This window comes from Typopeltis vanoorti, chromosome 22, assembly GCF_054136105.1.
Source record: "Typopeltis vanoorti isolate ZY-2024b chromosome 22, IOZ_Tvanoo_1.0, whole genome shotgun sequence".
Taxonomy (NCBI): Eukaryota; Metazoa; Arthropoda; class Arachnida; order Uropygi; family Thelyphonidae; genus Typopeltis; species Typopeltis vanoorti.
The window spans coordinates 36,394,627-36,408,685 of NC_143570.1; the positions used below are offsets into that span (position 1 = coordinate 36,394,627).

Genomic DNA, 14,059 nt, shown 5'->3' on the forward strand with positions numbered 1-14,059 from the left:
CAGATTGTGTCTAAGGGATTTGCTATGGCAAAACCTCTGAACGAGACCATTTTCGAGGAGGTTTATAATGAATTCCTCAGATTAGAAAAATTTCTGAGTGACAGCTGGCCGGGAAAAGTTAAGCTTTTTGACTCATTCCCACCCTCTGCAGTCACAGAAGATAACCTGGACGATACAAATGAGGAGCTCATTACTCAGCTGCAGTCTCCCCCAGACTTTGAAGAGGTACGTGTGCGCAAAACCACTGACACAGAACCTCCCATAGATTTTGGCATGGAAGAGGATACTCCCAGTTCCAATCCCTCGACCGCCACGAAAGAGAGGGTTCCACCGATAGTCCTCCGGGAAAAGATGGACACAATTCAGGTCCACCATGATAAACTCACAGATACAGTATCTCTCAGCCAAGAACACTGATGATGGTATAAAAATTCAGCCGGCTACTGTGACTGATTACAGGAAACTGACCAAAGTGTTAGACTCTAGCAACATTCAATACCACACATTTTCTCTTAGTTCGGAGAAAAATCTGAAGGTAGTAGTGCGGGGTGTCACGGAGCGTATAACTAAAGATGAAATTGAGGCTTACCTCCACCACTAGGACCTGCCACCTACTAAGATCAGCAGAATGACTAGAACGGACAAATCCCCTATGCCTCTGGTCTTGGTGGAGATCCACAAAGCCTATAAGAACATCTATGATTTAACATCGGTTTATGGACTCCGGATTACTCCAGAGCCACTCCGTAAAAGGGCATATACTGGTCAATGCCAGAAATTTGGCCATACTCAAAAACTTTGCAAGGCAGAGTACAAATGCCTGAAATGTGCTAAGAACCACCCCCACTAACAACCGCATCAAGCGAAAAACCATCTTGTCTAAATGTGCCAACTGTGGTGGCCCTCATCCAGCAAACTACAAGGGATGTACTCAGCACCCAAAAAGCAGAGGGATGTAGACGGCTAAACCGCCCTCTTCCTCTAGTAAAAGATCACCTGAGGCCCCTGCTCCTCAACCTGAGACTCGGCAGCAACAGTCGGTGACCTACAAAGACAGTGGAAGCCAAAGGCAAACAAGAAGTTATGCTGACGTGGCCCGTACTAACAAACCAATATCAGAACAAAATCAGCCAATAGCACCTACTAATCTGACAGCAGTTATTACAGCCTCGCTAGCTAACAGGCCACAAGATTTCAGCCTGTCTAACCCTTCAGCAACCACCACTAAAAGATTCCTACGGGAAACACAGGCCATCCTCACAGCAATCATAAATGAATAAAAACAAACTCATTCCTGCCTCTCTTCAGATCATTGCATGAAATGCGAACGGCTTAAGGACCAAAATTCTGGAGCTACAAGATTTCACTTACAGATACCAACCTGATATTATTCTAATCAGTGAGACACACCTTAGACCCTCTGACAGTCCCAAAATTCGGGGTTATCTCATGTACAGAAATGACAGATCCAACTACAGAGGCGGTGGCACTGCCATCTTCATTAAAAATTACATTAAGCACCATTCTGTGAACAACCCACCAACCACTAACCTTGAAATTACAGGCGTGAAAGTTTTCACTAGCTCTTCCGGCAGATTGAAAATCTATTCAGCTTACAATCCACCCTTAAAAACTCTACTGCGCACTGATATAAATGCCATTTTAGGAGTTAGAGTACCCATCATTATTGCTGGGGATTTAAACTCCAAGCACCCTGCCTGGAATAGTAGAACCACCAACAAGAATGGTTGCATCCTTTCCAATTACTTAGGATCAAACTATGCTGTTGTAGCTGGGCCTACCGAACCAACTCATCTCAGTACGTTTGGCACTGCTGACATCCTGGATATAGTTATCCTGCAAGACATTAAATTTCAGTACAGCCTTAAATCACTAAACGAGCTATCATCGGATCACAACCCAATTCTACTGGGAGAACAAGAATACCTCTCTCTCACTCAGGCATATCGTGGGACAGATTGTCCAAAGCACTTAGGGATCAAATTGAACCTGTCCCTCACATATGCACAGAAGAAGATGTGAAATCTGCAGTAACTAGCCTTGCCCAACAGATTAAGTCCATTATAACGGTTGCAGACTTCCACAAACCTGTTTCCAAGCTTGATCGTTTGCCTGGGGATATTATGGACCTGATCAGAGAGAAGAACAGAGCTAGGAAGAGATTTCGTAACACTCGTGCTCCTCAGGACAAAACGGTTCTTAATAGATTGAACGGTGCAGTGAGTGATGCACTTAAAACTCATAGAAACCAAGTTTGGGATGAAAAGTTAGCCTCTAACTCAACTATTGATCACTCTATCTGGGGGTTACTGAGAAACATCAAAAATAAAAACAGATTCCCCCCCCATAATCTCTAACCAGGACCTAGTTCACACAGATGTAGATAAGGCAGAAGCCATAGTAAAGAATCTAGAGGTGCAGTGCAAACCTTCCTATAACAACTTACATTTCAATCACTTATTCAAAATCCACAGACAGGTATTAAAACTCCCAGATACCAGTGCTGACCATATTGCACCCACATCACCTGCTGAATTATATGATATTATTAAAAAACTAAAGAACAATAAAGCTCCTGGACCAGATGGCATTTCGAATATGGTAATCAAGCTGCTGCCTCGAAAAGCTGTAGTGCGCCTGACCAGTATAATAAATGTAATCTTAAGCCTTCACTATTTTCCTTCCACCTGGAAACTGGCTGATGTAATCACTATACATAAACCAGGCAAGGACCCACACCTACCGCAAAATTATCGTCCAATCAGTCTCATCTCCAATCTGGGTAAGGTTGCGGAGAAAGTCATCCTCTCACGTCTCCAAACCATAGTAAATGACCTAAAGATTCTCCTTAAAGAACAGTTTGGTTTTCGGCAACACCAGAGTACTACCCAGAAAATCCACAGAATTGTGGAATACAACTCCACCAGCTATAACTGGCGCCAGCGCAGAGGAGCTGTTTTCCTAGACCTATCCAAAGCATTTGACAAAATCTGGCATTTTGGACTCCTACACAAACTTATCTCAGCCGATACTTCACTAAAAATGGTTCATCTAATCCATTCATATCTTCAGAACAGATCAATACAAGTCAAAATCAACGGTTCTACCTCATCCCAGCGCCATATCTTTGCTGGAATGCCGCAGGGACCCCTACTGGCTCCATTGCTGTTTTCTATATACATGTCGGACATCCCACACAATCCGATGTCTTATATTTTGGCTCTGTATGCGGACGATACAGCAATACTAACCAGATCTCTCCGACCCCCATTTCATTACCAGAAAGCTTCAAGAAAACCTTCTAAAGCTGGAGGGTTGGTTCTCCAAATGGAGATTGGAAGTCAACCCCCCCCCAAAAAAAGCTCAGCCATTCTTTTCTCGAAAAGGCCAATATCTCGTGCAGGAGATGTGTTACTATTCAATACTAAAATTCCCTGGCAGACAGAAACAAAATACCTGGGTGTAATTCTCGACAGAAAGCTATCTTTCAACCAACACATCAAGTCTACGTGCGCAAAGGCATCTAAAGTCATAGCTCAGATCTATCCGCTAATTAATAGAAATAGCAAACTCAGCAACAGAATCAAATTGCAACTATACCAGATGACGATTCGTCCTATAATCTCCAGCCTGGAGCCACACCTCTAATGCTAACATTATCAAAATACAACGAGTGCAGAACAAGTTCTTGAGAATGATTCTGAACGCCCCATATGTTAGAAACAATCAACTTCATAGAGATACAAATATTCCCTATATTTTCTCTTTCCTACAATCCTTAGCATCTAAGTTTTTCCTAAAGACGTCCACACTCCCCAACGATTTGGTTCAGCAAGCTGCAGCATACGAGGCAACGGACATATTCAAACATAGGAGACCAAAAGCTATATTAACCTCCTATAGCAATGCATAATCTCCATGCCCAATCAGGGCGAGCAAACTGCTCATAAATTTTACCCTCACTGTAACCGCAACAGATAGCGGGGAATATGAAAAACATCTTGCTTCACCCCTAAAGATATAAATGTCAATTATCAATTGTAAAATGGTTTTTTGATAGAAGACATTCACTTTTTTTAACGCTATTAATCAAAATGTTAATCTGTAATTAGTTCTTTTAATTTAGCAGAGTTCTTTTAGTACATAGATGTTTCATACATCGAAACCCTTTTGTTCGTGTTATAAAAATGATCTGGTTTCTAACATTCAACTCTCCTCTTCATTCGATGCAAAGATTCATAACTTTATGGCTTCAATCAACGGGGTTTTAAGTTCCTGATTCGGTGAGATATTGTCAAGAGTGAACATCTTATAATCTAGTTTGTTTTTTTTAATAGAAAACCACAACAATTTTAATTCCAAAGTTGAACGATCAGCTACAATATCTGAACTTTACAACTCCACCACATATAATGAACTAACTTTACTGAACATAACCACACCCCACACGCCCATTTCGTTGTTTTTGAAGATAATTCTCTCCCTTTGTTACCTTCACTTTATCTGCAAATTTATCACTTACTGTTTGTTAACCAGAGATGTGTATCAACGGAGACCTCTATCGGAATCACACACAAAGGAGAACAGTGGCAAAAATTAAAAAAAAATATTTTATAGGGATTTCATTTCCACTCCTTTTCGATGTATACAACGTACTCTATCGCAGTTGAAAGAGGTGGAGGTTATTCCGCTTTGGTAAACTATCTGTTAAGACAACCCCTTTCGTGAGATGTCACAGAAGGTAACTTGCGATGCGAACCCCACCTTAAATGGAAGAACGAGTTCGACAAGAAACGAATAGTGGGTCAAGACCTGATATCAGCGCATATTTCCATGTGACGCTATACCGGGCATATCGTTTCCTCCCCCATGTTCTCAAGTACGCGTGCAACCAAATGCTCACGTAGATCGTAAACTGGAGGGTGTAGCGGTGTTGGTGGTAGATTTAGAAGTCGACAGAAACAATCGGGAGTGGTCGGAAGGATTGTTGCACCTTAGGACATAGTAATCCGGTATAGCCACTGGCCAAAGGTTAGCGTTCACGGTGAACACAGGTCGACGACCACAGCAGCTGACGACTGGTGAACAATGAACTAGAGAAAGGAGACATGAAAGTTCGGGTTTCACACACTTCTTTTAATATGATGATTCAGTATGGAATAAACATTGATATATTATAAAAAAATTTCATTTTTTAAAATATATTTATTTAGAAATATCGTGGTATTTTCAGCAAAAAAAAAAAAAAAGAGAGAGAAATATGGTATGCCATTTAATTTTATGCATTTTTTAAATTTATATCGACTACTATTAATAAAAACCAACTCAACAAATATTAATTAAAACATTAATTCAAAAAAGACGTCCACAGATAGTACCTAAAATTAATTAAAATATTAATTCAAAAAAGTCGTCACACAGATAGTACCTAAAACATTTTCACTTCACAAAGATAATCATGCCTAGATTTGCCATTCGAAGGACACATGTCGCATCTTTCATTGAACTATTAAGGCACTAGAGTTCTTATAAGAACTGGAAGATGGACTGAGTCCTTGACTCTTTATCCCGTCATCTGAATGAAGTAAATCTGTGTGGATGGAGTGTTATTGAGCTAAAGCTCTAGTCATGGCTGGGTGACGGCAATAGCCGAGCCTCAGTTAAAACTTCATTGGCTACAGCATTGCCATTTGTTACTCTGGAAGTCCTAAAGAGGACTTTTCTCAATTCTTAAGGCACCAGAAGCTACTTGGAAATCAATTATAATGGGCTTATTTTAATAATTTAATACTGTATTAAGTATATTTCAATTTATTTATTTAATATCAAAATTTTTAATTCGATCATCTAAAATATTTAAATTATTTATATTTATTTTATTATTTATAATAATAATTTAATTAATTTATATATTAATATTTATTACATGTGATATCAAACGAACTCGAACTTGCAATTAAGTGGAAGATTTTTAATTAGTTCCTGGACCGTTCCTGGGTAGGATAAATGATTATAAATGACAAAAATTCATTTATAATTACTGTGGTAAAATCACCGCACAATGGAAGCTGGACCATATTAATATGTTCTGGTAAAAGTAAAGTGTATCATTTTGAGGATGTTTTTTTTTTCTTCAGTCGATTCATAATTAGTCGAGGTTTGATGTAGTCAAAATAGGATGTTTTAATCCAGCTAGTGAATAAAATCTACAATAGAATACATAGAACTCAAGCAAATAGTCGACTTAGGGTTAGAAACATCACGTGATATCTAGCAGTTCTGAGAAAGCACTCACCCCTTCCGATGGTGATAGATGGAAACTGATGGTGATAGAATAAAAATAAACAAATTATAAATAAAACTTCTGTAGAGGAACTAGATGCTTAACCTGGTTATTTTGTAATCCTAGTTTCACCAGTGCTAAATATGCCAGCTATTAAATATAATTATTTCAATTTTTTAATTTAAAATAACTTATACGCATTTCTTAATATCTTGACAACCATCCTGAAATATAATTTAAGAAATAAATTTAATCTACTATTCTTTTACAGGCTGATAATTAAAAATAATGTCAAGAACACCCAGAAAGAGATACATATATATACATTTATGGCTCATAAAGAACAGGAAAGGTTTATCATCCTGCAATTGATAAAGAAGCCTTTGTAGCTATTAACACATACGGTACAATATGGCCTCAGTAAATCAACTATTTCAAAAGGAATGAATAAATCACTGCATAGTGGTACGTTGCTCTTAGACTGAGTACATTACCTGATGCTAATAACATGCAAGGGAGCATCCGTGGCTCTCAACTTATAGAACATAATACTTAACTGAAAATTGAAGTAAAATTAAAAATATACATATATATATATATATATATATATATATATATATATATATAAATTTTTAATTTTATATATAATATTAAAATATTAAATTTAAATTTTAATTTTAAATTTATATAAATATATAAATTTAAAATTTTGCTAAAAATTTATGAATACTTATATATACACCTTTTAATATTTAATATTTATTTTTTATGTTGCATAGTGTTGAATCTAATGCAATGCTACACGCCGCATCACATTTCACTTGTTCGTTTAGCAGGTGCACGCAAAATCAGGACACACACACACACACACACACACACACACACACACACACACTGTATATCTGTTTGTTTATTTACGTAAGTTCTGGTTTCATAGCCATACTGCTTTGTCTTTGCAGACTGGTCACTACTTGAGTAAGGTAGAAACGTAAAAGTCGGAAGATTACTTTGGACGTCTAGGAAAGGATAAAAGAATCTGTTGATATCATGCAGAAGAGTAAGTAAATGCCTTGAATGTCTTAAACAACATGTCCATGTATTTCTGATTTATTCATGTTGCAATTAAACGTGTCAGAAAACAAGATTATTATTATTATTATTATTATATTTTTTGCAATGTGTTACTTTATGGTATGTAATAAATGGAATTTAGATAAAAATTGTCTTACAGTACTTTCCGAAACACATTAAAATAACCGATCTACAGTTTTTGTTTGAAACGGAAATGACGTCTAGAACGAATATTACTTTTAATATTTGTATAACAACTTTCTAACAGTGCATTTAATTTTTATTAAAACTTATAATAACAATTATATTTTATCTTAATTTAAATTTTAATTTGAAAATATTTTAAAATTTTGCTAAAAATCTATGAATACTTATATATACACCTTTTAATATTTAATATTATATTTGTTGTATAATAAAACCTGTGGAGCATTCATATATATGTATATATACAGTATATATATATATGTATATGTGGAGCATTCATATATACAGTATATATATACAGTATATATATATATATATATGTATATATACAGTATATATATATAACTAAACACACACATAACAACAGTATTAAGGATATTAAGGATTTTTTTTAAATAAGTAAATATTTCGTCCTAAGTATCATAGGACATCGTCAGTACAGTTAATTCAAACAATACTGGGAATAACATGCAGTTAGGGCGCATAATTACAATGGAATTCCAGTATGCGTGCAGTAGCGTGTTATAGAATTAAATTAAAATATATCTGAAAAAAAAAACAATTAAAATGAGATAACATATATAAAAATTATTTTACACAATTTAGGATATCGATTTCCCAGACTTTAGGGATAGTAAGAACGTCATGACGGTTCAAATTTGGTCTGTGAAGTAGGGCTTCAGCACTTTCTTTATATAAACGTTCGTGTTTATATAAAGATCTATGTAGAAGTTTGGTCTTCTTCCAATGGATCCTAGTTTGAGTTTTCATTAGTAATTGAGTTATCATTAGTTACTAAATCATTAGTAACCAGAACACACAGATTTCGCTCCTCCGAAGAATCTTTAAACCAAGAATTGGAAATAATCAAAAATACAGTCATACTAAATGGATACAACCCAAAAACAACTAAAAAAAATCATCAGTCACTTCCCCCCATACATCAACTAGACAAGAACAAGTCCGTAGGATTCCCATACCTTATGTCAAAGGCATCTCCGACAGTCGTTCAAAAATTATGAAAAAATATAAATTACCAATCAACCAGATCTATAACTTGTTACCTTCTCCTAAAGACAAACTCTCACCTCTGATACTACCTGGCGTGTACGAGTTCCCACGTTCCTGTAAATTGTCTTACTATGGACAGACAGGTAGATCCATTAGCAAACGCAGTTTGGAACATCATTGAAGAAAACCAAACTTCTACATAGATCTTCATATAAACATGAACGTTTATACAGGGTGTCCCGAAATTCACGCAAGAAGTAATTTTGATAGAAAACACAGGTTTTTAATTCTTATTGATTCATAAAGTATACACTATGGGGTTATGCATGGAATAGCATATCGGGTAAATGGCCTCCACGGCTTTGCTGGCACATACGCTGAAATTTTCCATGACCGTTTTGCATAAATGTAGGTGAATTTCGTTGATACAGCGCTCAATTTCCTCCTTCAAGGCGTGGATGATTGTGGGCTTGTTGGCATAAACCTTAGACTTCAAAAAACCCCAAAGAAAAAAGTCCAACGGTGTTAAGTCACATGATCTGGGCGGCCAATTCTGATCACCAAAACGGGAAATTACACGACCAGAAAATGACTCATGCAGTAATTGAATTGTTTCTCGGGCTGTATGGCATGTGGCACCGTCTTGTTGAAACCACATGTCGTCCACATCCATATCTTGCAATTTAGGCACAAAAAACTGGATTATCATGTCGCGATAGTGAGCACCATTAACTGTTATTGCCTTACCAGCCGCATTTTCGAAGAAGAATGGACCGATGATGCCTCCAGCCCAAAATCCGCACCAAACAGTGACACGTTGTGGATGCATTTGTTTCTCAACAATCACTCGTGGATTTTTTGAACCCCAAATGCTACAATTTTGTCGATTAACGAAGCCATCAAGATGAAAATGAGCCTCATCGCTGAAGATGATTTTGTTCGAAAAATAAGCATCCACTTGTTGTTGTTCCAAAATCCGTTCAACGAACTCTCTTCGCTGTGTGTGGTCATTTTTAATAACCCTGAAGTGTCAGCTGTCACGCTGTCTTTTTTTTTTCTCGTTGGCAACACTTTACCGCACAAAAGGCGCTAAATTTAAATCTTGCGTGAATTTTGGGACACCCTGTATAAAGAAAGTGCCGAAGCCCTACTTCACAGACCAAATCTAAACCGTAATGACGTTCTTGCTATCCCTAAAGTATGGGAAATTGTCATCCTAAATTGTGTAAAATAATTTTTATATATATTATCTCATTTTAATTGTGATCTTTTTTTTTTTTAATCCAGATATATTTTAATTTAATTCTATAACACGCTAATGCACGCATATTGGGATTCCATTGTAATCATGCGCCCTAACTGTACTGAAGATGTCCTATGACACTTAGGATGAAATATTTACTTATTAAAATCCTATTACTGTGGTTACGTGTGTATGTTTAGTCGTTAATATTATATTGATTAATTAAGTTATGAGAGGTTCTTGCGGTAGTGTGTATTGTGGCGTCAAGATTGTTGTATTTCGGTGCCACCGATGTTAATTTTCGAGAGATTTTTAGTTTTTATTTTATTTTTTTTATTACAGTGAATGAAACTCTGATTTGTGTGGAAAATCTCGGTAATTATGTGTCGAAGATTTGTTCCACCATTTCTTAATTTGAAATTTCATTTACGTAGCGATGATAAATGTCATCTAGGAATGCAATTTGATTCTTATGAATTTTTAAAATAGAAAAATATTCAAAATTGGCAAATTAGCTTTCTCAGAATTCACTTTTTCACTTAAGTGAATATACTGAATTTGGTGAGTTGAGTGTTTTCTTTGTTTTGTTTATTATAATTCCTTAATTTGCGTGTTTGTATGCATAAATTAAAAATAGTTCGATGTGTAACTATCCAATAAATAAGACTGAGGGAGAAAACCTACTTTGCTATGTAAATTTACGAATAACATAGATCTGAATTCAAGTTTTATGTACGTATGACTAAACCCTTATTTTAGGATAATTTTAAATGCTGACTAATATTTTTTAATTATTCAATTAAAACTGACACATTTAAAATTATCCTTAATAAGGATTTTCTCAAAGACGTGCACGAAAAAATGAGTTTACCTATATCATATTTTATTCATAAATTTGCATGAAAAGTATTTTCCCCATCTACAGAAATATCCTATGTCCGTAGTGTTGAGTTCTCAAGGTCGGTTTGCCTGCTTTGGGGGATGAAAAACCCCAGGATAAAATGGAGAAACAACCCTACTGTCCACGCCCAAGACCGGCTAACTTGGCTATGGCTGAGGAAGGTCCTTCAGCTCCTCACGTCACCGACGGGAATCGAACCTAGGACACTCCTTCCTCAGGCATATGGTTGCGAAGCGCACAGCCACCAAGCTAACCGTCTAGCGGCTGTGTGCTAACCGCGCGGACATACGTATTTATTATTATATTTATGATTCCATAGAAGATTGATCCTATTAGATATAAAAATATATATATGCTTTGCTAATTAAGGAAAACTTAATTGGTAGGGCATCTAGAAATACTTAAGTAGCTCTGTTCTTGGGGAAGAGGAAGAGAGAAAAAGAAGAGGAAAAAACCACAAACATCTCCTTAAAGTACAAGAATCATTAAAACTTAAATTCGATCTGCTCTAACTCCAACTTTTCTAAGTTGGATATTATCGGCTTACACTTTCATTCCACAAATATTTAAGGATGCACCTGCCTGTTAAATATAATTAATGAAAGAACGAGAAAAATTGTAAGAAAATTAACAATAGCACACCCTGATCACGTCGTTTTCTACACACGCACACATATCTACATTTTGCATCGTTCAACCAATTGCCACTAAATTTGGAACACAGTTCTTTCTTATTATGATAGATCCAAAATACAGAGTGGTATTGTAAAGGAATAGAGAGAAAATGTAATAAAATACCATAGAACACAACTCTACAGGCCGTTTCAATTGATTTCGAAAGTTATTCACTTTACATTCCTGCTTATTAGCAGAAGTGTATATTTATTACTCCATATTAAATTTTTTTTTAAATATTTTAAAATATTTAAATATTAAAAAATTTTTTTAAAAATTTTCTCTTTAATTTTTTTTTTAATTGGACAGGGCCGAATTTAAGATTGTTAGGTAAGCTTTCATCACGTGACGATCAAAGAGTTGGAAAAATAATTGGATGAAGTTATTTTTTACATCGCTCTTTAGCATGTGATGAAAGCAGACCTCTGATATTGGATAGATTTAAATGTCGTGTTATGCCATTTTATGTTGTTCAAACAGTTTTAGATTTTTACTGTTTACTATCGTGTAACACTCTTCAACAGCGTATTCTATTTATAAAGCTATAAGAATTTTTTTTTTTTTTCTTCTAGCAAAAAAACTTTTCCCCCAACCGGTTCATTCACCAAATATGAAGGTTGCAGATACTTATCATACCAAATCTTGCAGTTATCTCATTCTACCAACTTCCCAGTCTCCTGATTTTGCATGGCCAGGACCTGGCAATAATCAATTATCCAGAACTGATGGATCGATTGCCGATTCACAAGAGCAGCAGTTCAGTAAACCTCCAGTGAGTCCTCCATCTTATTATGACGCTATCAGGACACGACATTCGCTCTCGAATCCTGTCAATTGCAGACCGGAAGTAGGAAGTCAAGAGTCCAGATACGTTCCACAAAGCAATAAGCATTCGCATAATAAATACAATAGTCTTCCTAGGTAAGTATTACTACTTGGAGAAGTCTTAATTTATTTTATTTTATTTATTTTTATTTTTTATTATGCTTGTAACTGAAGGCTAGCGAAGAAATTGTAAACAGTAGCTGGTACTGGCATATGCCAGTAATAAAGAAGAATAAAACAAGGGGAAATATACGAACCTAACATGGCCACTGAGAGCATGTTTGTTTGATTCGATATAGTTTGATGTTACTTAGGGGCCCCCAAATGTCCGTGAAAGGTACCAAGCGTGATAATTACCACGTTATAACCACAAAGCTAAATTTAAGCTTTATATTGACACCATTCAGTGCTGCTCCCCTATATTCATAAATGAAGCAACCCTCTATCGCAAGATCGAAGGATGCACCCAATTTTTGCACTTGAAATGGGCAACATTTCTGTAATAATAAGTAGCGAATATCGAGTGTTGTTTTTTTTCCTTTTCGATTGATTTTATTAATTAATTAATTTAAAAAATAAAGTGGGAAATATTGTAATTGTTTTGAGTAGTATAATAAATGTTTATATTTAAGTAAGTTCTCAGTTAATGATAATTACCAACTAATAATTTTTTACACGCCTCCGTTTTGAAGTTTTTCCAAGTTTCGAAATATATTTTTTTAAAATTTATTTTGGCTGTTTAGTATCTCAGTTGGTTGGAAAGATTCGGGTTCAAATCCCGTCTAGGACGAGAATGATCTTTAGAAGAGCTTTTCAACTGAAGGTGAATTTGTTGTTTCATACGGGGTTGCGGGGTTTTCCCCTCGTGGAAATTAGGCCTGCATCCTGCAAAACAGACAGACAAAGTCAGAAGAACACGCACTTGACAGCCATAATACAAATGCGGATATGATTAAATTCCCTACAAGATCATTAATCAAGTCTCAAAGAAGCTAAAGTTACTTGGCTAAAAAAAATAATAAAAAATAAATAAATAAAACGACAAACATGCAGTTTAATTTATGGCAAAAATTTTCTCGCCAAGCTTTTCAGATCCGATGGACTTGACTGTTCACAATCTGAGTACTATTTGTAAGTTGCTATTCTTAGCAAACAATGCCGTTTACTAACACCGAGCAAAAATTGCAATTTGAGTTTGAGAAAGAAACCAAAGATGTATATTTCCAATAAACATCAACTATTACTATTATCTCTTTCCGAAATTCGATAAACATGGTGGACACGTTTTACTCTTGATGCTTAAGGTAACATGCATTTTTTTTTTTTAAATCAATCCTAAAATTAATCCTGCACTTTACCGAAAAATATAATGTAGAATGACATCACCAGGAGTAAATTCATAGTTTTCATGAACTACGAAAAGGCTTTATGATGGATCTGGTACGTTCATATATTGTATTTATTAAATGACAGATTAAATAATTCTAATAATTATTTAATTATTAGAATTATTAATATTATTAATATTATATTAATATTAGTATTAAGATAAAAATTATAAAATAAAATTATATTTTTATTAACAGTTAATAATTAATAATTTTAAAAAACACCAAAATAGAATAATTATAAATTTTATAGAAGTGAGATTATTTTTGTTGTGGAGGAGTACTAAGTATCAATCAAGTATTGATATATTGATATTAATAATTTTATTGATATTAATAATTTAATATTAATATTAATATCAAGTATCAATCAAGTATTGATATTAATAATTTAATCTAAGAAAAACAAATCAAGCATTGATATTGTAAGAAAA

General features: G+C 35.1%; 1 protein-coding gene across 1 annotated transcript in view; it reads left to right on the forward strand.

Annotated features, from left to right (window-relative positions):
* LOC150094310 (uncharacterized) overlaps nucleotides 1–14,059 on the forward strand; it is a 125,628-nt gene that overhangs the window by 56,088 nt on the left and 55,481 nt on the right. The window contains exons 2-3 of the mRNA XM_090412143.1: nucleotides 7,264–7,361; nucleotides 11,985–12,333. Of these exons, the coding sequence (XP_090268269.1) occupies nucleotides 7,352–7,361; nucleotides 11,985–12,333 (359 nt within the window). The 5' untranslated portion in view covers nucleotides 7,264–7,351. The remainder of the gene's footprint in view (nucleotides 1–7,263; nucleotides 7,362–11,984; nucleotides 12,334–14,059) is intronic.